The sequence below is a fragment of the Neurospora tetrasperma genome (assembly GCF_000213175.1).
Source record: "Neurospora tetrasperma FGSC 2508 unplaced genomic scaffold NEUTE1scaffold_3, whole genome shotgun sequence".
NCBI classification, from domain to species: Eukaryota; Fungi; Ascomycota; class Sordariomycetes; order Sordariales; family Sordariaceae; genus Neurospora; species Neurospora tetrasperma.
In genome coordinates, this window is record NW_009799101.1 from 2,202,302 (window position 1) to 2,227,455 (window position 25,154).

General features: G+C 43.3%; 6 protein-coding genes across 6 annotated transcripts; 3 read left to right on the forward strand and 3 right to left on the reverse strand.

The window, feature by feature from the left end:
• Positions 1–9,825: 9,825 nt before the first annotated feature.
• Positions 9,826–12,017, forward strand: NEUTE1DRAFT_62941 (uncharacterized protein; the record flags this gene model as incomplete). The annotated part of the gene is made up of 2 exons (XM_009852548.1): positions 9,826–10,010; positions 10,261–12,017. The coding sequence occupies 2 exons, from the start codon at positions 9,826–9,828 to the stop codon at positions 11,858–11,860; spliced, it is 1,785 nt and encodes a 594-aa protein (XP_009850850.1).
• Positions 12,018–12,104: 87 nt separating this feature from the next.
• On the reverse strand, positions 12,105–14,698 carry NEUTE1DRAFT_81623 (uncharacterized protein; the record flags this gene model as incomplete). Its single annotated transcript, XM_009852549.1, has 1 exon — positions 12,105–14,698. One exon carries the CDS (start codon positions 14,696–14,698, stop codon positions 12,314–12,316), a length of 2,385 nt encoding a protein of 794 aa, XP_009850851.1.
• Positions 14,699–15,992: 1,294 nt separating this feature from the next.
• NEUTE1DRAFT_94837 (dolichyl-phosphate mannosyltransferase polypeptide 2) lies at positions 15,993–16,486 on the forward strand (the record flags this gene model as incomplete). Its single annotated transcript, XM_009852550.1, has 3 exons — positions 15,993–15,995; positions 16,103–16,183; positions 16,298–16,486. 3 exons carry the CDS (start codon positions 15,993–15,995, stop codon positions 16,484–16,486), a joined length of 273 nt encoding a protein of 90 aa, XP_009850852.1.
• Positions 16,487–17,238: 752 nt separating this feature from the next.
• NEUTE1DRAFT_81630 (uncharacterized protein) lies at positions 17,239–20,670 on the reverse strand (the record flags this gene model as incomplete). Its single annotated transcript, XM_009852551.1, has 2 exons — positions 17,239–20,500; positions 20,594–20,670. The coding sequence occupies one exon, from the start codon at positions 20,416–20,418 to the stop codon at positions 17,239–17,241; it is 3,180 nt and encodes a 1,059-aa protein (XP_009850853.1).
• Positions 20,671–22,425: 1,755 nt separating this feature from the next.
• On the forward strand, positions 22,426–23,746 carry NEUTE1DRAFT_62953 (uncharacterized protein; the record flags this gene model as incomplete). The annotated part of the gene is made up of 4 exons (XM_009852552.2): positions 22,426–22,569; positions 22,953–23,288; positions 23,459–23,533; positions 23,717–23,746. The coding sequence occupies 4 exons, from the start codon at positions 22,426–22,428 to the stop codon at positions 23,744–23,746; spliced, it is 585 nt and encodes a 194-aa protein (XP_009850854.1).
• Positions 23,747–24,389: 643 nt separating this feature from the next.
• On the reverse strand, positions 24,390–24,898 carry NEUTE1DRAFT_62954 (uncharacterized protein; the record flags this gene model as incomplete). Its single annotated transcript, XM_009852553.1, has 3 exons — positions 24,390–24,481; positions 24,563–24,628; positions 24,748–24,898. Coding segments are annotated over 3 exons (300 nt in total), but the record flags the coding sequence as incomplete, so codon positions are not given.
• Between the last annotated feature and the right edge of the window lie 256 nt (positions 24,899–25,154).

Sequence of the window (25,154 nt, forward strand, 5' to 3'; positions counted from 1 at the left end):
CTACTACCCCTATTCTAAATATAGTAAATTCTTCTTCCTCTTATTACCTACTATTATATCCAACTATATCTCTAAGCATTCTTCTATATTATTTAACCGATAGTAGAATTTATTAATTTATATTAAATTTTTTAATTCCGTAGTTATACTTTACTAATACTATTCCGATTGTAAATTTACTTATAAAAAGCTTCCGGGGTACCCGAAGTATAGTAAATATATTTGTAGCGCTCGTTCTTATAAAAAAGTCGATTATAATTCGGAATATAAATCGTTCGATATTATTTAATAGTCTTTTATTAATTGAATAGTAGCACGGATAATTATAGAGAATAAGAAATTAAAATAGGAGTAAGAAGTACTCCTAAAAATAATATATAATAGTGTCCTTTGTTTATTTAAAATAAAGCGTCGATAGGAAGAATTAGTAGTAAAGGCTAGTAATATATTTCGGGTTGCTATAGTTGAATTAGAGGTTTAGAAAGAGGAAGATAAGGCGGTTAAGAAAGAGCTTTTACTCCTATTCGAAAAAATTCCTATAGTAGTATTTATATTTACCGCCTCTATACCTATTAATTAAACTTTATTAAATATATCGGCCTTCTTTATTTCTTAATTAAATAATCCTTCGGTCCTAACCGATCCGGGTTCCTATAGTAGAATTCCTCTAGCTTCGTAGGGTAATTCAAATTCTTAATAGGTTCCTATATATTATTCTCGGGGCTAAATCCATCCTATTTAATAAGGTATTCCAATTCTCCTTCCTCTATCCTTAAATCTAAAATTTATTCTATATTCTATTCTTCTTCTTCATCCTTAATACTAGCTTACGTATTAATTCGTATATTTTTAGGTATTAATTCTAGTAATATAATATAGAATAAATATAATTTTAGTTTTATAGTTTTAAAAATATCTAATTAATATACTATATCGGAAATTTTCTTCTTAATTTTAAATAACCCTACCCATCAGTTATTAAATTTTCTACTAGGTTTCCTTATTCTAAGATTCCTAGTAGATAAAAGGATTTTATCCCCCTTTTTAAAGTAAAGTCCTTCGAGCTTTTTTAAATTAAAATATCGGCTTATTTTTTATTTAACGAATTCTAATTCTCCTTTAAGCTTTTTATATAGTATATATAATTTCTCGGCCTTAATTAAGGCCCTAGGGACGTTCGTATTTAATCTTTCTAAGAGTTCTAATTTATACCCGTAATTTATAAAGAAAGGTAAAACCTTAATAATTTCTATAAGGGAAGTATTATATATTAATTGTATTATAAGTAATAGTTCTATCCAATCGCTTTATTCGAAATTAATATAATTCCTTAAATATTATTCTATAATTTAATTAATCCTTTCCGTTTATTTATTTATCTATGGGTAATGCGCTATTAATATTTTACTCTTAATACCAAATTTAATTATTAATACTTATTAAAATTTAAACGCAAATTTAATATCCCTATTTATAATTTATTCCTTCGGCTAACCGTATACCAAAATAATATTCTAATAAATTATATTTATAAATTACTCTACTAATTATATTTCCTTATAGAGTAAAAAGTAATTCTATTTAATTAACCTATTTACTACTATTAGGATACTATTATAAATAATTCCTATTATAGTATTTATAAACGGTAGTAATTTAATAATAAAATTTATAATTACTAAACTCTATAACCTTTTTACGACTTTTAAAGGTTCGAAGAATCCGTATAATTTATATTTTATAACCTTAGTTTTATTATAACGCTTATAGGCCTATAATATTCAAGCTACTTCGGTTTTTATTTTTAGAAAATTGTAGTATTATTGTATTTATACTATAATTTTAGCAATACCTATATATTCTCCTATTTTAAACGTATATATCCCTATAATAAACATTTTATACTATTCAAACTAAATATAAATTTTATTATAGTACTATAATTTATTATTCTAAAATATAATTCCTTCTTCCTAATTATCTTCCTATCGTTACCTTTCCTTAAATATAATAATAGAAGCCTAATAACCGGGGTTTTATAATTTAATCTAATAAATAGTATAATATTCTACCTATTCTTATAGAAGGTATATAAATAATCCGTCCGGTTATTCTTAGAATAAAAATATAAAAGCTTTTATTACGTTTTTTATATAATTTGCCCGGCGGTTTAAAATATCGGCCCGGGCGTTTTCTAAACCCTTTTTATAATTAATTTTAAAGTTGAATTCTAATAAGAATTCGGCCTATTGTATTTAGCGGTTATTAAATACCTTCGTAATTATAAAGTACTAAAGATTATTATAATTAATATAAATTTATACTTTATATATAATTTTATTAAAATATAGCCTCTATTTTTAAAATATTTCGATAATAATTAAGAATTCCTTATTATAAATAGGGTAATTACAACGGGGTCCTTCTAACTTTTTTAAAAAGAAAGTTATAAAATATAATTTTCCTTAATTATTACGCTACCCTAATTGTCTTTTAATAGCGTTATTTAATATATTAGTCTTAATTTTAAAAGGTTTACTTAGGTTAGGAAATTTTAATATAGGGTCTATAGTAATTGCGTTACAAATAGCTTTAAAAGTTTCCTCTTCCGTTTTTCCCTATATAAAAATAGCCTCTTTCTTAATAAATTTATATAGCGGTCTAGCAATTTTCCTATAGTCCTATATAAATATATAGTAAAAATTAATAAATTTTAGGAATCTACGGACTTTAATTATATTCCTAAACGTTAATTAGTTTCGTACGGCTTTTATTTTATTTAATTCTATTCTAACTTCGTTCTCCGATATAAAATATTTAAAAAATATAGTCTCTCTTATATAAAATTCGCTTTTCTTTATATTAATAGAGAGTTTATACTTATATAATACATCTAATACTTTCCTTATATATTCCTTATATTCTATAAGGGTTTTAGAATAAATAAGAATATTATTTAAATAGTAAATAGCGAATTTATTAAAGTAGGGTCGAATTGTATAATTGATAATAGATTAGAATATTATAGGTATATTAATTAATCCGAAGGGTATAATAAAGTATTTATAGTATCCGTAGGGTATACGAAATATTATTTTCTATTTATTTCCTTCCTTAATTCGGATATAGGTATAGGTAATAGGTAAATTAAGGCGCGTAAAGTATTATACTCCTCCTAATTAATTTTAGATGTATAAAAATTAATAATAAAGGATAATTATTTTTTATAGTCTTTTAATTTAATTATTTATAATTTATATAAAAGCGTAATTTTCTATCCTTCTTTAATATAAAGAGGATAGGGTACTTTATTAGTAATATAGATTCCCGAATATATCCTTATTTTAAATTTTTATTTAAGTACTTCCTTAATTCTATATTCTATTTTTATTAATATAATATACTTTAAAGAATTTAAATTTAATTCTTTCCTTAAATTTAATTTTATAGTCTTATAATCTTTGTAGCAGTAATCCTTTAAAGTATTTACTAACGAAAGCCGGGTATTCTTAGTATTTTATTAAAATTACTATCTTCAGTTTCTCTATTTATTAATTTTAATAATAATCGAATTTATATTGAATATTAATTATTAATACTTCTACTAACGTTATTAACCCTTCTTCTATAATTTTACCGCTTTTATTAATAATATAAATTATAATTTCTTATATTACTTATAGTAAGGCTATAGGAATATTACTTCCTTAATTTACTTCCTACTATATTCCGGATTTCCTATTAATAATTAAATATATCCTAGGACGTAGGTAATTACCTTCCTTCTAATTAATATTTAGGTCGTATATTATATACTATAAGTACCCTAGGATTATATTTTTAAATAGCCCTATTTCAATAATATTAAAATTAATTTCAACCGTTTTACTTTCTATTGTAATAAGGAATAGTAATATTTCCCGTCTTATAATCTATATTTTAAAAGGTCCTTTTACTATAAAAGGAACTTTTTTCTTCTTTTAAAGAATCTTTAATTAAGTAACGAACTTAGGTAAAATAAAATTTAATTAAGTTCCGGAATTTATTAATATAAGAATTTGGTAATTCTTTTAGTAAACTATAATTTTAAATCGCTAATCCTCTTTCCCTTCTTCTATAATAACGACTTCTATAAATATTATAGGGTCTTAGATTTTATTTTTCTAACGGTTATATCGCCGAATAATTTATTTTATTTAGGGATTTAATTTTTACCGGGCCTCTTTAAAGGCCCTAAACCGTTTCCTAATTCCTAATAATAGTTATTGAAAGCGTCCTTTTCTTTAAATTTAAATTTATTTAGTAAATAATATTCCTATAATTATACTAAATAAACGGCTTTTTTATCCTTAATACTTTTAATTATATTAATTTATTGGATATAGTATATAACTTCCGCTTCGTATATTTATATTTTCTATTTTATATAAATAAGGCAATTAGACGTTAGGTATTATTACTACTAAGGGTCGGCTTCTCCCTATTTTAAATAAATATAGATGTTATAAGGGCGTATAATAAGTCTCTTAAATATTAATTATTTATTTATTCGTATAAAGGGATGTAAATTAAATATAAATTATTTATTTATAATAAAGGTAATTTATAAGTCTTTCCGGTTAAAAATATATGTAATGGATTTAAATTATCCTTATTAGTCTAATCTCCTAGCGGACTAGAAGCGGTTATCCCGCTTCTTCCTATAATATTCGGAGTAATTATAAATAATATATTAGAATTATAATATTCGGTAGTAAGTAAAATAAAAGGGGTATATCTATATAATATCTCTTATAATTAATTAATATACTTTGAGGGGCTCTAAAGTCTATTCCTAAATAGTTTATAATTTCCCTTTAATAATAATAATTTACTTCTTTTAAAAGGCTTCCTATTTTTCGTTCTTTCCGCTCTTATTTAAATAAAGTTACTATAGTTCCGTCTAATATCCTTTAGCGGCCTAATTGGGGTAGTTATATTAATATAAATTAATAAATTTATAATTATTAAATCCTTTAAATATAAACGCTGGGGGTGAAATTAGCGGCGGAGTAGTATTTATTACGTATATAGCCGTAAGGAAGGCTCGGTTAGTAATAAGGAGGTTATTAATTTCTTCCTATATCGGGGCCCGGTACGTCCGTACTTAGGGTATATTATTATTCTATACTTCCTCCTTAAAATCCTCCTTATTAGGTCCTTCTTATTTATATTCGTTATTAACCTCCTACTAAACTTCTTAATTGAAATCTATAGCTCTATTTATAACGTTTTCTAAATTATTTTAACTATATTCAATACTAATAATCTTAATTACTTTAACTCCTTCTATTATAATAGTTTCCGTTTTTCTTTAATTTAATTACTTAAGTATATAATAATCTTTCTTTATATATTTAATTTTACTACAATTAAAATATTTAACCTTCGAAAGGTCCCGTTTACTTTAATTAGTTTAAGTTATATTAATTTCTATAAATTTTAAATAAATAGTTTTAAAAAAGTAAATTCCCTAAGTCCTTTTCTTTTTAGTATTAGTATAGTAAATTTTAGAAGGAACGAAGGGAATTATTCTTCCTTTCCTTTCCTATTCCCGTTAGAATAGCCGATTATCGATACGGATAATTATATTAATATATATATTAATAGTTTCGGAATAGTCTTCCTTATAGAGCTTATCCTTAATTCTTTCCTTAAGGCTATTATAGAATAATTATATTAGTCCGTTATTATTAATATTACTATAAAGGGCATTTTATTTAAAGAATACAATATAAATTAAGGTAAATTTAATTTATTAAAACTAAATTAGGCGTTCTTAAGTCCGACGAGTCTTATCCTTTTTTCTAAAGATTCGAGTGAAGGCCTTAGTAAATTCGTTGTAATTACTTAAAATCTTTTTATTAAAGTCCGAAGTATTATTTCTATTTTTATAAAAATCTTTAAAGATAGGCTCGTACTAAGTAAAGGCCCTATTTATTAATTTAGTCCCTATATAGGTTACCTTATCAAATTTAGAGCCGAACTAATTTCTATAGAAGTAGAAATAGGTTTATATTTAGATTAAAAATTTTATAAAGGTAAATTACTATTTATTATACTCTTTAAGTACAATTAACTTAAATTTAGGACGGTTAATAGGCGGAGTATCCTTTCCTACCTTCGCTTCGGGGGTACCGGATCTAACTTCGAGCTAAGCTTCGAATTAGTAGATATAATCCTATATAGCTTCGAACTATTAATATATAATAGCGAAGTTCGCGGGGTTACCCTAGGTAGGGTTATTATTATTTCCGGTAGTAAATATAATAAAACGAAGAAATATTTTTAATTACTATCCGAGATAGGCTAAAAGGAGTAATTAATATATAACGAACGGTAGTCTAATTTATTTAAATAGGATAATTGAAGGTAAAGAACTATTAGAATCGTTCGGTAAAATTAAAGGGTTTATAATAAATATATTTGTAATACTAATTTTAATAATAATAATTAAATTATATTAACTATTATTGAATTATTTAATAATTTAAATTCTTTAGTCGTCCTTATATACTCCTATATCTATTCCTAACTCCTTGGTTCTTAAATATCTATTATAGTAATAGTTTACTAATAGTATTAGCTTACTATAAGCCCTAGCTTACCTATGAGCATCGGCTCACCGTAAGCCCTAGCTTACTAGTAAACTAGTATATCTAGTGAGTTTGTATATATTTGCGCGCCCTTTCTAATTAATCTAGTTTCTAAGGGTTATACTATTATCCTTGGGCGGGGCTGTTGGGTCCCAACGATTTGGGCGGCCCCTGCGTCGCTTAAGTTCGTAATAAATAACTATGAGAAGTATAATATTTCGGGCCTATAATTTATATTTTTTCTATTATAAAAGAAAAGGAGTAGAAAATTAACGATCTTTCGGAGAATACTGTAATCGCCGAATTTAACTACGCGGGTAAGGATAATTAGTACCCGTATATATAGGTATTAATAAATACTACGGAATTATATATTTATATAATCGCTAGGACTATCCGGGTATTTACTAGTATATTCTACTAAGGTAAATACTTCGTTATATATATAATTAAATTATATAGAGAAATAAGAGGGGCTGTTAGTCTGAAAAATATCTCCGATTACTATTTCTATATTTTTCTTACTTAGGAGGCTAAGATCTAGGAACTTCCTATCGACGAGGTTCTATATTAGGAAGGCGAAAATCCTAAAATAGAATATATTATAAAAAAGCTGTAATATATAATAGAATTTAATCTTTTATAATTTAATATTCCTAACTCTACTAAATCCGTAAGTATCCTATTTAATAAAATACTAGAAATACCGAAAAATCAAATTAATAAAATTAAATTTAATATAAAAAAATATTAGTATAGATACTATCTACTTTTTCTAATTATATACGGCCTACGCCTCTAATTAAGCGAAAATAATCTTACGGATATATAATATTATCTTCTAATCGCTATAAACAAAAAAAAGCCTATTACCGAACTATTCCTAGTTTATACTTAATAGGCTGAAGAATAATTTATTATAGAGATAGTAAACGCTAACTAATTTACTTTTATTCTTATTAATAATAAAGGTTTAGAGAATAAAGCTTTAGAATATTCGATAGCGCTTAATTTTAAGGAAGGTATACGTAGGGAGATCGTTTTATTTGTTAATAACCGGAAATAAAAATCGCAATCTCTTTATAATAAGTAAATTAGCAGTAGGATAGAACGTACGTAGTGTCGGGGCGAGGGAAGGAATAATTTAGGATTTCTAAAATAAAATAGTAAATTAGAATTAAAATAATTGGAATAATCCGGAGATATTAGGACTATTTCTTAGTAAATAAATCGTAAGGTTGCGTATTGTATCCTTTCAACTAATATTAAGGCTTTAGACAGTATCGAAATAATTATAATTATTATAAATAATAATAAAATTAGGGTTGGATATAATATGTTTAAAACTTTACTAATATCGTTAATTTAATTATAAAATATCTACGGACCGAACTAACCGTTACAATAATTGTAAGCATTTTAATAATAGTAATTATCCTATTATATAAAATATATATACCCAATTTGGCTAATATATCTTGGATACGCTTTATAATACTATTAGTATATATATAAAGACCTATAACCTAAAGAAAGAAATCCGACTTACAGGGAGTACGAATATTTATAAAAATAATAAAAATTATATAAATATAAAGTAAAGTAAATTCATTATAATAAGCGTAGCGTTTATACTTTAATTATTAGGTATATTAATAAAATATTAATACCTTAAGGAGTAAATATAATAGAGGGGCGTATTTCCAAAACTATATTATACCCTATTATATAATATTTAAAATCTACTAGGTACTATACAAATCTTCGATATTATAGGGTATATCGCTTACCCTAATTATAAAGGAAGTGTTAAATTTGGCGAATAATAAAAATAAATTAAAATTAACGGACTCTCTATTATTAGCGATTTTAAATTTAAAATTATATAATTCGGAGTCTTCGTTTTAAAAATTATTGGGCTTAATAGGTTAGGACTATTTGGTACTAAGTTTTTTATTATTTTTACTCTTTTTAGGTTTATATTATAATAAAAATATTAATTCCTCCCTAAATATTTAATTAAAAGACTCTAAATCGAGTAAATTAGTTTTATTTTTAAATTATATAATAATATTTTAGCGAAGGAGAACCTCGCGTATATTTTTATTGCGTAAAAATATAATAAATTCCTTTATATAGGCTCCAAATAATTAATTATCGCTTCGAATTACCTTAACCCAATTACGAATAAACTATTTTTAGTTTCCCCTCTTAGGCCAAAGGCTATACTAATACTATTTAGTACTATAAATTAGTAATTAATTAGGATTGTACAATTATACTAGTACTTTAAGAATAATTAATAAAATATAGGGAATAAGAGTAGGAATTGGGTTTAAAGTATTATAATTCGAAATAGGCGTAAAATAGTTAGGAATAAGAATAATTAGGAATATACTTAGTTCGGACGTAAGGTCAGGCAAATAAGGTATGAATATAAATTAGTTATTATATAAAAGCGGAAGGGGTATTTCGTAAAACGAATATTCTATCGAATTTAACAAATCAATTAGATTAAATATTATACCCTACTATACTTTACTCTAATCGGAATCGTTTATTCGGCGAATAGTTAGTTGTAATGGGGGGGGGGGGTTGATTTATTCTAATTGGAGTAGATATTTTACTTTAACTAAAGTAAAATCCTACTAAAAGTGTTTGTTACTCTATAGCCGACGGCCAAAAAACGCAAAACCCGCTCAGACCTACTACCGCAGAAACGGGTAGGGTAGGGTGGTTTTGGAGGTGTAGGTCTAACTAAGACTAACACAATCTGCACCCTCTACTGAATCAATACCCCTGCTCGTGCCCGTATTCTACAGCTTCCCGAGGATTGGTCAGAAGCTGGGCAAATGCAATGCTGCTCAAACCCCCCAGAAACCCCCACGCCTAAAGCAGGGTCAACCCCTGCTGGACGTTACACTCGCCTGTCCGTAGAAATCTGCGGGGGCAGCCAATCATCATCCGTGGTCACTCGATCCCGAATATGACAAGCCGTCAGCCTTGCGGAGAAGGCCCAAATTTTACAGTAGTGCAGTTGCCCTGTAAACAAAAGTAAACTCTTTGAAGAACGGACAGAGGCGTTGCTGCTCAGGAAAGTACACAACCTGCCACCACCGTGGCTCCGTTCTCGATACTCGCTAGGAGGTCTCTCCTCCACCTTCGTCTACCGTTCAGGTCCTTTGTCACGATGGCTTCCCATTCTGCGACAACAGCTTCTTCGCTCACCTCTGCGGCTGCCAACCTGGGCGCAACCGAGGCCAAGGCGACCACGACACCCCGAACGCCCAAGAGAACGAAGCTTCATGGCAGGGCCTTCTACGAGAGCATCGGTAGTCCAAAGTACATCGTCGCTCCCATGGTGGATCAGTCTGAGTTTGTGAGTTTGCGCCCTTGTGGACAATATGTAGTGGCAACAACGTAAATAAATAAAACAGAACAGCACAACTAACTGATTGCTTTCATGACAGGCCTGGCGCATGCTGACCCGATCGTTTCTCCCCGCCGATGAGCAACATAAGCTCCTTTGTTACACTCCCATGTTCCACGCCCGCCTGTTTACCGAAGCGCCAAAATACCGTGACTCCCATTTCCAACCGATCCGCGGCCCTCTGACAGCCGACAGCCCACGCCCAGACTCGCCCGATTACGTTCCCTTCCTTGACGGCAACCCTGAGTTCGACCGTTCGCTATTCGTCCAATTTTGCGCTAACGATCCCGCCTACCTGCTCTCTGCCGCGAAGCTTGTGGCCCCTTACTGCGATGCCGTAGACCTCAACCTCGGCTGCCCGCAGGGTATCGCCAAGCGCGGCCAATACGGATCCTTTCTGCAAGAGAACCAGGAGCTCATTTTCGAGCTGATCAACACGCTGCATAAGGAACTTGACATCCCGGTGACGGCCAAGATCCGCATTCTCGACACCAAGGAGGCGACCCTCAAATATGCTCAGAACGTGCTGCGCGCCGGCGCCAGCATTCTCACGGTACATGGCCGGCGGCGTGAGCAAAAGGGGCATCAGACGGGGCTCGCCGACTGGGAGTACATCCGCTACCTGCGAGAGAACCTGCCCAAGGAGACGGTCATCTTCGCCAACGGCAACATCTTGCAGCACGCGGACCTGGAGAAGTGCTTAGCGGCCACGGGCGCTGACGGCGTTATGAGCGCCGAGGGCAACCTCAGCGACCCAGGCCTCTTCGCCAGGCCGCCGGCCGTCGGCGAAGAAGGGAGGGAGTACTGGCGTAGCAAGGATGGCAGCCGCGGCGGCTGGCGCGTCGACGCTGTGCTGAGGAGATACCTGGATATCATCTACAAGTACGTGTTGGAGCAGAAGCCGCCAGTGAGGAGACCGCTGTTCATGCCGGGTGATGATGTTGCATGGCTTGAAGAAGCTTCCTCCACCTCCTTCGAAACAACACAAGCCAACGACGACAGTGAAGGACCAGCACGAAAGAAGCACAAGTCCGCCAACGGCAGCGCTTCAACCACCACCACCACCACCACCACCACCACCACCACCACCACCACCACCACCACCACCACCACCACCACCACCACTACCACCGCCGCCTCCTCCTCCTCTCTAAACACCACCAACAACAGCAACAACCCCCACCTAGACAAAAAAGCTCTCCAAACCTCCCCCAACCTCGTCTCCATGCAACCCCACTGCTTCCACCTCCTGCGGCACTTCGTGACCCACCACACCGACGTCCGCGACCTCCTCGCCCGCGCGCGGAACGGTTCTGAAATCGGCAAATACGAAGCCATCCTGTCTCAAGTCGAGCGCAAGGTCGCCCAGGGACTTCTCGAGTACGAGCGCACCGGCGGCTCGTCATTCGACGTCGACGTCCTGGAAACTCTGTACCAGGAAACAGAAGACTCCAAAGATGACCCGGAAAGCTCGGCACAGGCGAGGAGGGAGAACAAGAGGCCTTGGTGGGTCGTCCAGCCAATTATTCGGCCGTTGCCCAAGGAAGCGTTGGCGAAGGGGGCGTTGCAGCTGAGTAAGAAGGAACTGAAAGCGCAGGCGGCAAAGAAGGCTGTTGCTGGTGGTGATGCGGAGGCTACGGTTGCTTCCGTTTTTGGGTCGAAGGAGAAGGAGGTGAAGAAGACGGCGTCTGAAGAGGCGCTGGTTCCTGTTCAGGGACAGAATGGCGGGGAGACAGCGGTGGAGTCGTTGGAGACTACTACGAATTATCCCAAGAGTGAGCTGGTTAGTGGGTGAATCTCTCTTCCTTCACCGGTCTGACCATGCATACATTAACCGGGTGCTCTTGAAGGTGGTTGGGTTTGTATAGAGATGTTGGCATATTGTGATTGGAGCTCTGGTTTATAGATGTTAGAAGTAGCATTGTTAGAGAGTATCATACCCCTTATTTGAGTGCAAATACGGCCTCTTCCGGTCAACGTACCGCTCCAATCACTGTGATGTCATTGCATTATCAGAAAGCACCCATCAGCCCCCGAGTCCAACGGAATAAATCTCGATTTGGTTTTTAATTTTAGTCTTGCCCTGGTACAACGAGACTTGCCTGTCATTCTTTGTCCTTCTTTTCTTTTCACAACCAATGCTTCTGGTATCAATATACATTTCGTAGCCTCTTCTGAATTCCAAGTCAACATCTGTCACCCCCTTCTCTTCCTTCCCGTTAGTCCGTTAATAATGGTAAAAGGGCTTCTAATCAACTCTTCCCCGCTTAGCAACTGGTGACCTGGACCTGTACCTGGACCTCGAACTCGATCTAGATCTTGACCTTGAGCTGCTATACGATCTCCTCCGCTTGTTGTTCCCAACCACCGGGCTTGGCGACCTGCTGACAACTCTCCTAGACCCTGTGGCGGCATCCGCTAGCGGTGGAGGTGACCGGGTTCGCGATCTCGAGTATGAGCGATCCCGCCGTCCTCCACGAGCGGGAGCCGGGCCAGCTCGGCCTGTATCTCTACCCGCCGGCCCGTTGCCTCTAATCGGTATCGGAGACCTTGATCGTGACCGACTGTAGCTCCCTCGGCGAAGACGCTGTTGGGGAGGGGGATGTGGCGAGCGACTTGCCGAGTAGGAACCTTCTCTACGACGCTTGCCGGAAGCGGCGGCGGCTCTGTCATTGTTGCTAACGGGTGCTCGACCACGGGTGGGATAACCACGAGCAGGCGGGGGGGATGGCGAGCGCGAGTATGACCTGCTACGGCTACGGGTTCCCGAGCGACCGCGGCGGATGGGCGGCGCCGCCGGGGAGCGGGTACGAGAGCGCGAGCGCGAGGGTGAGCGGGAATACCGGTCGTAGCTACGCCTACGGCCGCGGGGTGGCGGGCTGGGAGACCGGGACTCCACCGCTCTTCGCCTTGGAGGAGACCGCGAAACGGATTTCGAGACGGAGCGGCTGTAGCTACGGCTACGACTCCTGCTCCGGCTTGGTGTCTGGCTGTAGGATCTGCCTCTGCCACGACGAGGAGGGGTGCGCGAGAGCGAGCGTCCGCGGGTGTCCTTCCGAGGCGTCAGGGAACGAGAGCGAGAACGGGATGAGTAAGAAGAATAGGAAGAGTAGCTGGACACGGACTCGGAATCAGAATCCGCTGGAGGTGCTGGCAGGGCAGGTTTTGGCATGTTTGCTAGGAAGGTACGCATCTCGTCGGTAAGATAACCCATCTTGATGGATGTGAAGTAGTTGATAGAGAAGCGAATGTTACGCGGCTCATCATGAGGGAAGATGCCTTGCAGACTGGGCTGGAGAGTCTCTTCACTCATGCGAGCCTTCAACTTCGCAGAGCCAATATTCTCCTGGAGATCTTCAAACAGGATCTTGATAAAGATACGGCTGGCGGAGGTCGTTTCTTCCTCGTTTAGGTGGATAACCGAGAAAACGTGCCAGCCAATGGCATCGGTAGCCAAAAGATGCCCAAAGAACCTAGCAATGTTGCGAAGCTTGTTGGTCTCGTATCGGTGAATCGTGGAGTAGTACTTGGCGAATGACTCCTCGAACAAGTCCATCCACATCCTGTTAAGACGGGCAAACCGCTCTCCTAGCAAGCCCATAAACTTCAAGTAGACCTTCTCCTGGGCGCATGACTCGACAATCATCGACACCAACTCGGCCTCCTGGCCGGCAGGGAGCCGCAGCTTCATAAGCTTGTGCGCCGCTTCTTCGGGATCGGCACTCGACTGGATGCTGAGATAGATAGTCCTCCTGAGGTTGACGAGGTCCGCATTACTCTGGTCCTTGATCTCCAACGCCTTCTGTTCCTCGTCCTCCGATTCCGATCCGCTCTCCGACTCGTCGCCATCATCGTCATCTTCGTCGTCGTCGCTAGCCTCACCCAAGATCTCCGCCTTCAACTTCTTGTATTCCTCCTCGTTCTCCTCCCAGTTGGGATCCATCTTGAACACATTGAGTCCATCTTGCGGGTCAATTTCGTCGTCAAGCCCAATCCGGTGTGTGATTTGATCCTCTTCTTCGACGAGATCCAATTCCTCCTTGATAACCGGGTTGTCCTTGTACTTGTCCTTGCGCACCTGGAAAAGCACCTCGATCATGTACTGCGTACGACGGTCGATATCGGCCTCGTGAAGAATGTTGCGGAACTGGTCGAAAACGGCATGGGCGATGGCCGGGGACATCTCCTCCAAAAACAAGCCGACTTCCCTCATGAGGCCGACAGCGATTTCGACGCTGTCATCCGTGGGCTTGGCGAGCAGCAGCAGCAGAATCTGGGCGGCAATCATCTCGTGGACAACCTGGTTGTTGACGAGATGGGCTATGAACATGGTCGACGAGAGGCAAACCGCCTTGTCGTTTCTCTTGAAGGCCTTGCGGAAACGCAGGATGAGCCTCTTGACAAGTAGTTCGCCCACCTGGGGCAGCTTGGTGTTGCAAATCGCAGCCAAGCAAGCATAAATGGGGGTGAAGGGCAAACTGGCATGTTGGGCCTTCAGCAGGCTCTGGCAAAACAGACCGCGGCCACGGATGAGGTTCTCGCCAAAGAGTTCGGGGACCACAAACTTGATGTTGGCAGTGTTGACCTTGTTGACCAGACCGTTGATAGACTTCTTCAGTGCCTCCCAAGCCATACGCTGGTATTCCCTGGTCTTCTTGTCGGTGATAGCAGCCTGGAGGGCACGTAGCCTGTGCGGGGGTAGGTACACACCCTGACTGCGTAGGTTCAAGAGCTTCTGGTACTCTGCTCTGGCGTCGGCAAGCTTTTCCTCCTCGGTCTTGACGGCCACAGGGGGTGGCGTCGGGGTGCGCTCCTTCCTTACCGGTCTATAGTCGCCACCGGCATCGCGATGGCGCGGAGGAGGGGGTTGTCCTCTCGGCGGAGGAGAACGGGAATGACGGCGTGGTGGCGGCGAGCGTGCCCGAGGGGAAGATGAGCGATCATCACGGCGTGCTGGTGAGCCCTCTCTCGGAGATGGCGAGCGGACAGAGCGTCGGGAAGGCGATTGGCTGCGAGGTGTAGGCGAACGGGATCGTGGGTGTGAGGGCGGCTGATCTCTTGGTGAGAGAGAGCGATCCCGGCGAGGAGATGGCGAAGGTGTGCGTTCGCCTGGTGATCGATACGGCAACGGGTCGCGGGGAGGAGGTGAGGGTGTACGTTCACCAGGGGACCGAGAGCCGTCTTCGTCCCGGGGCGAAGGTGACTGGGTCCTCGGGGAAGGGGATCGGGTCGCGTCGTGAGGATGGCTACGCGACGGAGACATGTCTGCCGAAGCCATCGTGAAGAATTATCCTTGTCTCTGTTTTCTTTGGTCCAAAACAAGTATTCGGTGTGCTGAGAACTGACTGTGTCGTCTCGAGGTCTCGTCAAGGAAGTGATTCAAGATGTAAAAGAAAAGAGGAAATCACCAACTGCTGGCCACTAGAATACTGGTGCCTCGCGCAAGTTGCTTACGACAAGGCAAGGCAAGGCAAGGCAACTGCCGGGACCGTGAGAGGTGACGGGAGTGGCCGCAACCAAAACTTCCTTGAAGGCTGGTGTGGAGTTTACAGAAGTAGCAAGTGGAGCTGTTCCCTTCCTTCTGAAAAGCAAAGCTATCGACACGGTCCACTAACGTCAGCGAGCCGCTTGTGCTCAACGCGCCACCCCTGAAACAGTGACGCTACGGTTCGCAAATGGCAGCTGGACTCCGCTTTCCGTAAGTGGCCAGGTCGCTGTTAGTGCTGGTGGTGTTCGGTGTTCTCAATCCCCGTGGGTCAAAGGTGCCAGTCACCTGCAGCAACGGCAACATCAGCATCAACTCACCACCACGCGGGAGCGATACCTCTACTTTACTTTTTTTTTCTTCTTCTCTCGTTCAAACAACGAAACCACCTTCACCAACTACCACGTCACTCATTTAACCAACCCTTTCGATCAAATCGACAATGGTGTGTTTCCAATCGCTAGCTGCCCGAACCCCGAAGCCGCCATCATGACAAGACGGAAACCGAAGGATTGAACACTCGGCTAACCCCTAATCCCTAAACCACCACAGCTCGACAAACTCGTAGGCCTCGCCATGCTCGTGGCCGCCACCTTCGTCTTCCTCTATTATACCATCTGGACTCTGTTGATGGTGCGTTCAAACACCCCCCGAAAGCCCACCAAAACCCCAGGATGCCCCAGGATCCAGCCATCTTCCTATTCCTTCTTGAAAGAAAAAAAAAACTAACAAACCACCAATCTCCAGCCCTTCGTCGACTCCGACCACCCCTTGCAAAACGTTTTCCCCCCTCGCGAATGGGCCATTCGCATCCCCGTGATCCTCATTCTGCTTGGCGCATCCGTTGTCGGCTCCTTTTTGAGCATGGTGATGATCAAGAGCAACAGGAAGAAGGCAGCCAAGGCTAAGGCCGCGGCGGCCAAAAAGAAGGCGTAAAACCTAGGCTCTTCTTGCCCGGCCTCTATGACAGGCGCATCGCGGTTGGCATTGGGGCTGGAGACATCGAGGACGATCAGTTGGTTTAGGTGCAAAGATATGTATATACTAGCGAGACTAGGTGAATACAGAAATCTGAAAAGGGGAAGAATTGAACGGCACCGAGATCAGTCAGCGTGTGGGATCAGGGTACTATCTCCGGCGACTTGGGTGTTTATTGGATGTTCTCCGTATACATAAGTACCACGGGAATTTGATAAGTCCGTAAACTCTCCTTCCCGCGCATATTTAGATTAGGTTGCTAGGAGGAGCAGTCTCGAATCATCAAACTCTATTGCGCACTATCACATGCTCTCATCAGGGATCGAACATATTTGCAAAGTTGTTCGTCTATTATTTGCTTGTCTCGCTTTACTGGTTTCCGTATATGCTAATTACTCAAGTAGCAACCCAATATTTGCCCAGTGTCCCCTATCAAAGTTGCATGCTCACAGCACAACCATCTCCAACAAAGCTAGTACCCAAACTCCATCCTAGCTCCAGCAAGAGGTGGACTCAAAAGCAGAGCCACTAATGGCAAATGCGAATAAGCCATGGTTGATCATTATAATCCAAAGTTTTTGCTTTGATTTGTTTGTGATTGTAGATCTCACCACCGTCAAAACAGCCAAGCAGATCCTTAAACGAAGTCAAACAAGCAAGCACACACTGCGCCGGTGGGGAAAAAAAAGGACGGCTGTTCCTGGCTTTGCTCAAACTCGCTGGTCGGCAAAATCGAGCACCTCACAATCATCCTCAAAGAACCCATCATGATCCTGGGCGGTCAAGCGGGAAACTCCACGCTTCCGACGAGTTGTGACAACAACCTGGTCAGTGTCCCCGTTCCGTTCAAGGACTCGTTCCATCGCAGAAGGAGGAAGAGCCCTCAGGTCGTCGTTGAACAGGAAATCGTCATCTCCCAGCTGATGCAGCCCCAAATCCAGCTTTCTTCCTTGGATATTGCCGCCAAAAGCCCATGCCTGAGAGGCTCCTGGCTTTAAATTGTCGTATTCGCGCAGTGAGAATCGCGGGTCCTTCTGCTTTCTCTGACTGGGTTCAATCACCGAGTCGTCAAGGGACGCCGCACCCATGCGCTCTGAAAGCTGTGCTGCGTCCGACCCGTCTTCAACCTCGTATAGGGCAACACGCCGGTCAGTGTGAAAAGGTTGATACGGCGCGCTAGACTCTATCTCCGCCTGTGGAATTGATGACCGGATGGCAAGGTTGGTCATCTTTGTTTTAGCTCGATATCGATCGAGGACCAACGTCTCATTGCCCGTATCGAGGCCCCTCTCCGTGAACTCGTAGTACTCTTCCTGGTCGACGAAAGCCTTCGCGCGGGCTGCCAACGAGAGGTCCGGCATCAAAGGAACCTTCACATCCTTATATCTTGAAAGTCGTGGAGCTCGTCGCTCGCCTCCGGATGTTCTTCGGTTCGTAACCACAAACGAGCGAACGAGACCATTGCCCAGAACATAAAGCAAGTGGCCCCTCTTACCCGTCACCCACGTCACGCATGACGTCCCTGGAGCGGAGTTGCTGTTCGGTAGAGATACTCGGTTTTCGCCTGTGTGCCTCAGCTGGCTAATGGCATGTCCAGTTTTGCCGAGAGAATGACTGATGCTCGCAGCGATAACCTTTCCACCGTGTGTTGCATAATCGCCAATTCCAGACCCTACAAGCTGTCCGTTGCTACTAGTTCTGCGTGGTCGGCTGATGAGTGGCCGGGCGACTTCACGGACCGAGCTCAGGGCGTTGGAAGCAATCGCAACCGCAGAAGTTCCCTCCGAGGCCGAGTTTGTTGCCTCACTCGGCCTGATCCGGCGACGTGGAGGAGGCCACGAGAAGGCGCTTACCGGTAGATCCAGGATATGAACGGTTCCACGCTCCGTGACCATGGCTATGCGCTCACCATTCGGCTTAGTCCAGGCCACATCAACAATGCGGGTCACTGTCATACGGGAGAACTGGGCGACCTGGCGCACTCTCGGGCCTCCCGTGACAGACAAGCCGGCACCCTGCAAGGGCGACGATTTGGTGTACTGTAAACGCATCAAATCCCAAACGGTCTGGACATCTCCCTTGCAGCTGGCAGTGAAGAGAGATAGGCCAGACGGAGAGAAAGACAAGAAACTGCAACCTTGGGGAATGTGGAAGCTGGTAACCGGATGGATAGTGGCCGATGAGGACAAGGTCTCTGAATCCACAATCGAAATCATGTTCGGATCCTTCGCAATTGGCGGAGTGATGGCACCATGTGTCGGAGGAAACTGGGAAGGGTCTGGCTGGGCAGAACCTCCCCAGCTTTGAGGAGCGAGAACAGGAGACCGGCTGGTCGGGTTTGCTTGCGGATTCCAGTAGCTGTTCCAAGCCTGCCAACCTTGTTTGCCAACCCATTTGGCACCTTGGATAAGCTCCTGGGTCGCATCTCGCACAATCTTGTTCACAACACTGTCACCCAACGGAAGATCGATTTCAGAAGAAACGGGTGGCAGCTGACCAGGCGTCAACGAAGACAAATTCGGGGCCCGACCGTAAATTGGAACCGGGACGGTCGCTCGAAGACTTATCTGCGAAGACGGCGTAGCCGGGCAGTAAGCGATCCATTTGCCTCTGACGCTCAGAATTGCAATCTGAGGCCGTGGGCGAGGCGGCACTGGAGTGTAATTCCGGTCCATGTCCTGCGATCCATCGCTGCCTCTCGGAGTCTGCTGGAGTGTTGTCCAAAGTTTTCCATGACAAACGAAACGCGGGGCCAATTCATCCGCTACCACCTGCTGATACACCCAGCATTCGCCGGTGATTCCAGATGATACGACAACACTTCCGCCATCTGCGTGAATGTGGAAAGCACCCGACGGAAGAGGCGCTTGGAAGATCGGGCTGAGGACTGAAGTCTTCAATGGGATCTTCGGTGCCTCAAGTAGAATGTCAACTAGCTTGTTGGTCTTGAGCGAGTAGACCTCGACGGTCGTCTGGTAACACTCTATGAAACCAGGTACCGCCCTATCACCGGGCGTATCCTTAGGAGCGTCAAGTGGGACGTTAGCCATGGCCTCGGACCTTTCCTCAGACACGGCATCATAGTCGCCTTCGGTTTTCGGAGCCGAGGTAGAAGCCGACTGGATAGGGGGAATATCTGGACCATGGACAACAACTGCGATCAGCGGGAATACGTCCGCTTGCGCAGCCGTCCAAGGAAGAACCTTGGCGTGATATACGCCTCCACGCAATCCCTTCAAACTCGCCAAGGGTTCCAAGCGACCTCCCTTTGTAAGCTTGTGAACTTCCAAACCGCCCTCGTATCCAGCCAAGACGACCTTGTCATTCCTCATAACATTATCCAAAGATGGAGAGGTAATGATATCATACCCAAAATAGTAGCCTCGTTCGCCCGCCTTGATGCCATCGTGGCGATGGGTGTCTAGGTTAAAGTCGGGTGCACCGTAAAAGTGAGGTTGCGGTTGGTGAGGCAGCGGTGGATTTCCAGCACGCGCAAAGTGCGAATGCATCGAGCTTCTCCTAGATGCTGGCTCGCCTAAATGTCCGTGAAGCTCCGCAGGGGATCTAGCCATGTGGAAACTCATCGGCCGGCGGCCCGCAGTTGGAGGTGATACGGAAGCTGCATAGAGATTGCTGGGAGGCCTGGGAGAAGACCAGCCAGAGGACATCCCGCGTGTGTCGTCGAATGATGAAGGAGTATACGACGAGGGAGCAGTAGGAGGCGACTCGCCCGCCAAACTAATAAGATTCCCGGGCGAGCCTGCCATAGTTGGCAGGTTCTTTATCCATTCCCTAGCGTTCGGCGAGGGGCTTGTTGCAAACGAAGCCGTGGAGACAGCGTCGAGATAAGGGGAAGTGATTCGATCACGGGGCGAGGGTGCAAAAGGCATGCTATCGGGAACCGACACTGCCGGTATCGGGGTAGCGGTCGGCGACGGGCTGGACGAGGCGTCTTTAGCGTCAGTCGTGTTTCTAATAGGGTAACTGATGATTAGATTGAACAGTTTAAGTGGTGACGGGCACTCGAGCACAGAGGATCATCCGTTGAACAGGAGGGGAACCCACGAGAACTTGGCGCCCTGTTTCGTCACCGCTGCGACCACTCCGCCACTGTCCTTGCCATTCTTCCGGTCTTTCTTAGAGGCTATCAAGGCCTTACGTTAGAACAGAAAGTCACGGAGATTGTTTTAAGGAGCACAACAAACCTGGCATGAATGGCAACTCGGGAGAGGGTCGAGCAGGTTCCTGCCCGGGGGGATGAAGCAACAAGCGTCGAAAGGTCTCCAGGCACGTAGAGACACAACTAGCCGGCGTTCAGAGAGTGAATACGGCAGGTATGTATATGGTGAAGAGCCTTGGTAAACGAGACGGTTCTACGTGGGTTGCACGGCGTATGCTCGGAGAAACGTAGGACAAGATAGCTATTGGCGAATTCGAGCGGTAATATCGAGAGCGTCGAGGCAGTTGAGCACTGGGCTGTGTCCGGGAGTTGTGCTGTGTTGTTACCAGGGGACAAAGGAGTGTAATCGCAGAGCGAACTCTGCGACAGACGGGCAGATGGAAGGAGGATGATATCAAATTAGAAAAGAGAGAGTAGAGTCGCACTTGAAGTGACGCTGTATTACAGATGGTGGTTAGATTAGTAGCAGCGTGTGTAAAGTTCGAAATGTGTCGTGATCAAAGCAAAGAGAAGTCGCCGGCGTATGCTAGTAGTCGTTGAACGTTCGTGATGGTAACTGGTCGGAAAGTCGGTGCTGTTGTTCCTGGTATGAAGTAGAAGCTGGGTACCTTGCGTGTTTCTGTCTGTGGGTGTGTGTGTGGTTTGTAGTTGGGTAAAGAAGAGGTCGGATGGAACTTCAAGTGTGAACCAATGTAGGAAGAGTCAGGGAGGTGGTGACTGCCGACGTCAACAGCCCCCTCCCCAATTGAGCGGCAGTATACGGGTCAACGGCCAGGATGGATCAACCAGCAACTGCCTACTGGACAGTGCCTGGCGCGAGGTCCTGCCTGGTACCTCCCCGTCTATTGAGAGGTAGTGGGAGGTACCTGGCTCCTGCTGGTTACCTAGGTAAGTTACACCAGACCGGGCTGCGTGGGCGGTGACCCCGTCAGGGTGACAGGTTGAGGACCTTCCTGACTGCCCGTCCAGTCACCCGGGAACCTGAGCACTGTGATGCCTGTTACTGGCTGCGATGAACAACTGCAGTGGGATGCGGGACAAGAAGGGAATGGAAGAGTGGAACCCACACACGGGTCCAGTTAAGGCGCCTTGGCTACCTATGTTGACCTGGAGGTACCTACCCTACGGTCTAGAGCAGTGTACACTATCAGCCTGCTGTTGTTTCAAAAGGCCGACGTCGTTTGAAGTCCGGGCAGCGAAGGCGGGTTCGGGAATCGGGATTCTGATTGATGAGAGACAACGACAAGCGGGCAAGGCGGGGAGATCTTCAGCGACGGGAGGTTGTAGGTTGTCGTGAGTGGAGGTGGTACAAGCGTGCGGGGCGTGATGCAGGTGCAAAGGGACGAGGTACCCACCGGTGCTAGTGAGCGGGATAGCGTGACGGTTCAAGTGTCCCGAGATAAGAAACCACCCAGAGCCCCTATCTTCACAAGAACAACAAGGCACAAGTACCCCCATGTACCTGGCAGGGAAGCGTTACAATGAAACCGCTGAATGGACGCCGATGGCGGGGCGATCTGTTATCCAGTCCCCCTCCCTGGTGCTCCCACCGCTAGGTATTCATCACCTAATCACTCACACACCGACCTTCGGCGCTTCTCTTCACTTCTCTGCTCTCATTCTTACACTACACTACATTGTGGTGGGAGACCAGCTGACTCCTTCTTTGTGGCAAAGGGTAAAAGAAATCTTTGCTGTGCTTCTTCCATGGCCTCCAATGGCGAAAGTGGCTGCTGCTGCTGCTGCTGCCTATGATAAGCATGGCCCAAGTCGGTTGGATGATGGTTCGCAAGGACCAGTTCACCGTGGTAGGGTCGTTCATTTCATCTCGTACACAAGCACCCAAAAAAGTACGTCATCGGTTCCGATGGCCAGATGGGTGGATGGATCATGGATCCTTGTTTCATGACTGCGACGAACCCCTGGGTATCTACCTAATGCCAGTGCTATGAAAGGTAGGTTTCTAAAAGCAACCTCTTGATGCTTAACACACTAGCAAAATGAAATATCGAAAAGATAGCCGCCCAGGAAGGGCTGGTGACGGTCGGGGGCTCACATGGCACATGGTCGACATGGCCTTTGTTTTAGTCATTCCGGGATCTACAAAGCGTAGTATTCACCATTGTCGGCTACATGATGGGTTAGATGGTTCTTTCAGCATGCACATGGCGCGCTCCCCTCCTCGGGGCCTTTGTCTCGTTATCCTCATGTCTTTTGATTCCCTCAAGCTTGATACCTAGGTAGTCAATGATAGCTGAGGAGATCCGTCTTACCTCACGTCATCGTACCTATACTGTAGGTATGCCAGATGGTGGTGGTGGTGGTGCTTCAACAAGCTCACAGGGCAGGCCGCATTGCCACGCACATTGCTCATCTGGCAGCCAGGCGCCAGCTATGTACGCATGTACAGAGCATTCTGTCCACACACGCAAGAGGCCTTTTCAATGTCCATCAAGATCCAGTTATCAAAGTCACCCGGAAGCAACCGACACGCCGATTTCGCAGGCTATCGTAAACCCAAAAGGAGTCATCTCAGGCCAGGTCGTGACACGCCGCTCGCCTGATCCGCGGCTGGCTGAGGTACGTATAAGACGCTGTGCTCCCTTCGATGTCCCCCGCACTCGTTGAGGCCATCGTCGTTCCTCCGTTTGTTTTGTCTCTCGCCGGTACCCTAGCGAATATACCCCGCGCCGAGAATTTTGACCTACTGGTAGCTGATCTCTGATGCCTGGCTTACTTTCCTATCGCAGAATTGTCCTATGGCAGACAAGCAAAAGCGAGACCAAACACAGCCCCAGGAAGAAGAACAAGGCAAGGGGGTTTCAGTCAGCTGCTGGCTGCATGTGCATTGTCTCTTATCCCGTCGTCTGGGCGGGTGACAGTCCGGCATATCATGTGGGTTGCTGGAGTTACGTATCGAAAAGGGAGGTGGGGTTTGTTTAGTCGACTTCGGGGATTTGCGGCAACGCCTGGCTCATGTGGCTTTGGAACTGTTTGGAATCGTGTAGTTAAAAGCGAACATAGCTGTGAATGCTTGATGATTGCGAACCCGGTATATCAAGCGTTTATGATTGTGAAGTTGTGGAGAGCAGAATGAGCACGTATTTTCTTGTATAGAAACAGCGTGCCATCTGTCTGCGTATGTGCTGTTAGCAATGTCTTTCTGTTCTAACGGATATGAACGTATAGAGTGCCGACTGATGTTAGTACACTGGACCCACCTCAACCCATACCGAAAACTCCCCCTTCTCAACACCCTTCGCTCCTACGCCCATCAGGTCTGAGACAACATGACGCAAATACCGGATTCAACACATTCTTGCAAGCCCAGTATCTAGATCACGATTCCGAAATGTTGATAGTGCGAAACTGATACTAATTGTCTACAACGAATATCAACCCAAACCACGATCGCAATCCAAATCCCATTACCAGACCATACTCTTCCATCAAATCCCCAAGTACTATCCTGTCATCTTACACTACAAAGGGAATCTCCACGTGTCTATCCTTCCACTACTCAACGCCAGAAGACAGATACACTCTATACCTCCCAAACACAAATGGCGAAGTATTTCCCCTTGCGGATGCTTTGCCATCAGAACTACCATGACCACCACCTTCCTTCTCCATCTCCTCCTCTCCGTCCTCCAATTCCCTCCTAACCAATATCCCATGCGCCGCCCAATCCATCTTCTCCTCTTTGCCTGTCTCCCTCAACGTATAAAGCACAGTCCCATATATCATAAACTCCAAGTTCAGGACACCATCACCTTCAACTCCCCCTCCTGCTCCTCCTCCTCCTCCTCCTCCTCCTCCCAACTGTCCAGTAAGAGGGAACATACCCGGAAAACCCTTCTGAACTGTATGCTTCCTCGTCTTGACTTTTTCCCACATTCCCTTTCTTAGGACACGAAGCTCTATATTTATTCATTCAACGAATTAGTCAATTGAACTCCGCCTCTTGGTCACATCTTCAGCAAGGAAACACATGGCGGTAGGGATATAGAGGCAGGTAGAGATGTATGGGGTTGCGTACCATCCTTCCCCTCAGCAACCTTCTCGCCCATCACGACCTTGGCTTCCTCCCCGAAAAAGCTGAGCCATTCCTCGGTCAGATCCGGGTTGTCAGATACTTGGAAGAAGCGCGTGATGAACTGGAAGATTGAGGCTGCCGGCATAGGGGATATGCCCAGGTCCTTAGGCCAGGTAGGTTCGTAGCCAGAGGGGTTTTGTTGGTCTTGATCTTCGTGGGTTTGGGTTTGAGAATCCATTATGTGGTGGGTGAGCATGTAGCTGAGTAGGGAACGAAGTAGGTTCCTCTGTCGTGTAGGTACGTAGGCCAGTTGGTGAAGCAATGATCGTTTCTGGTGATTAAAAGCAGGTTGCGCGGTCTGACTTTAGGCTCCTTGCTATGCCGAGTATGACACGTGGATTGCCAGACGG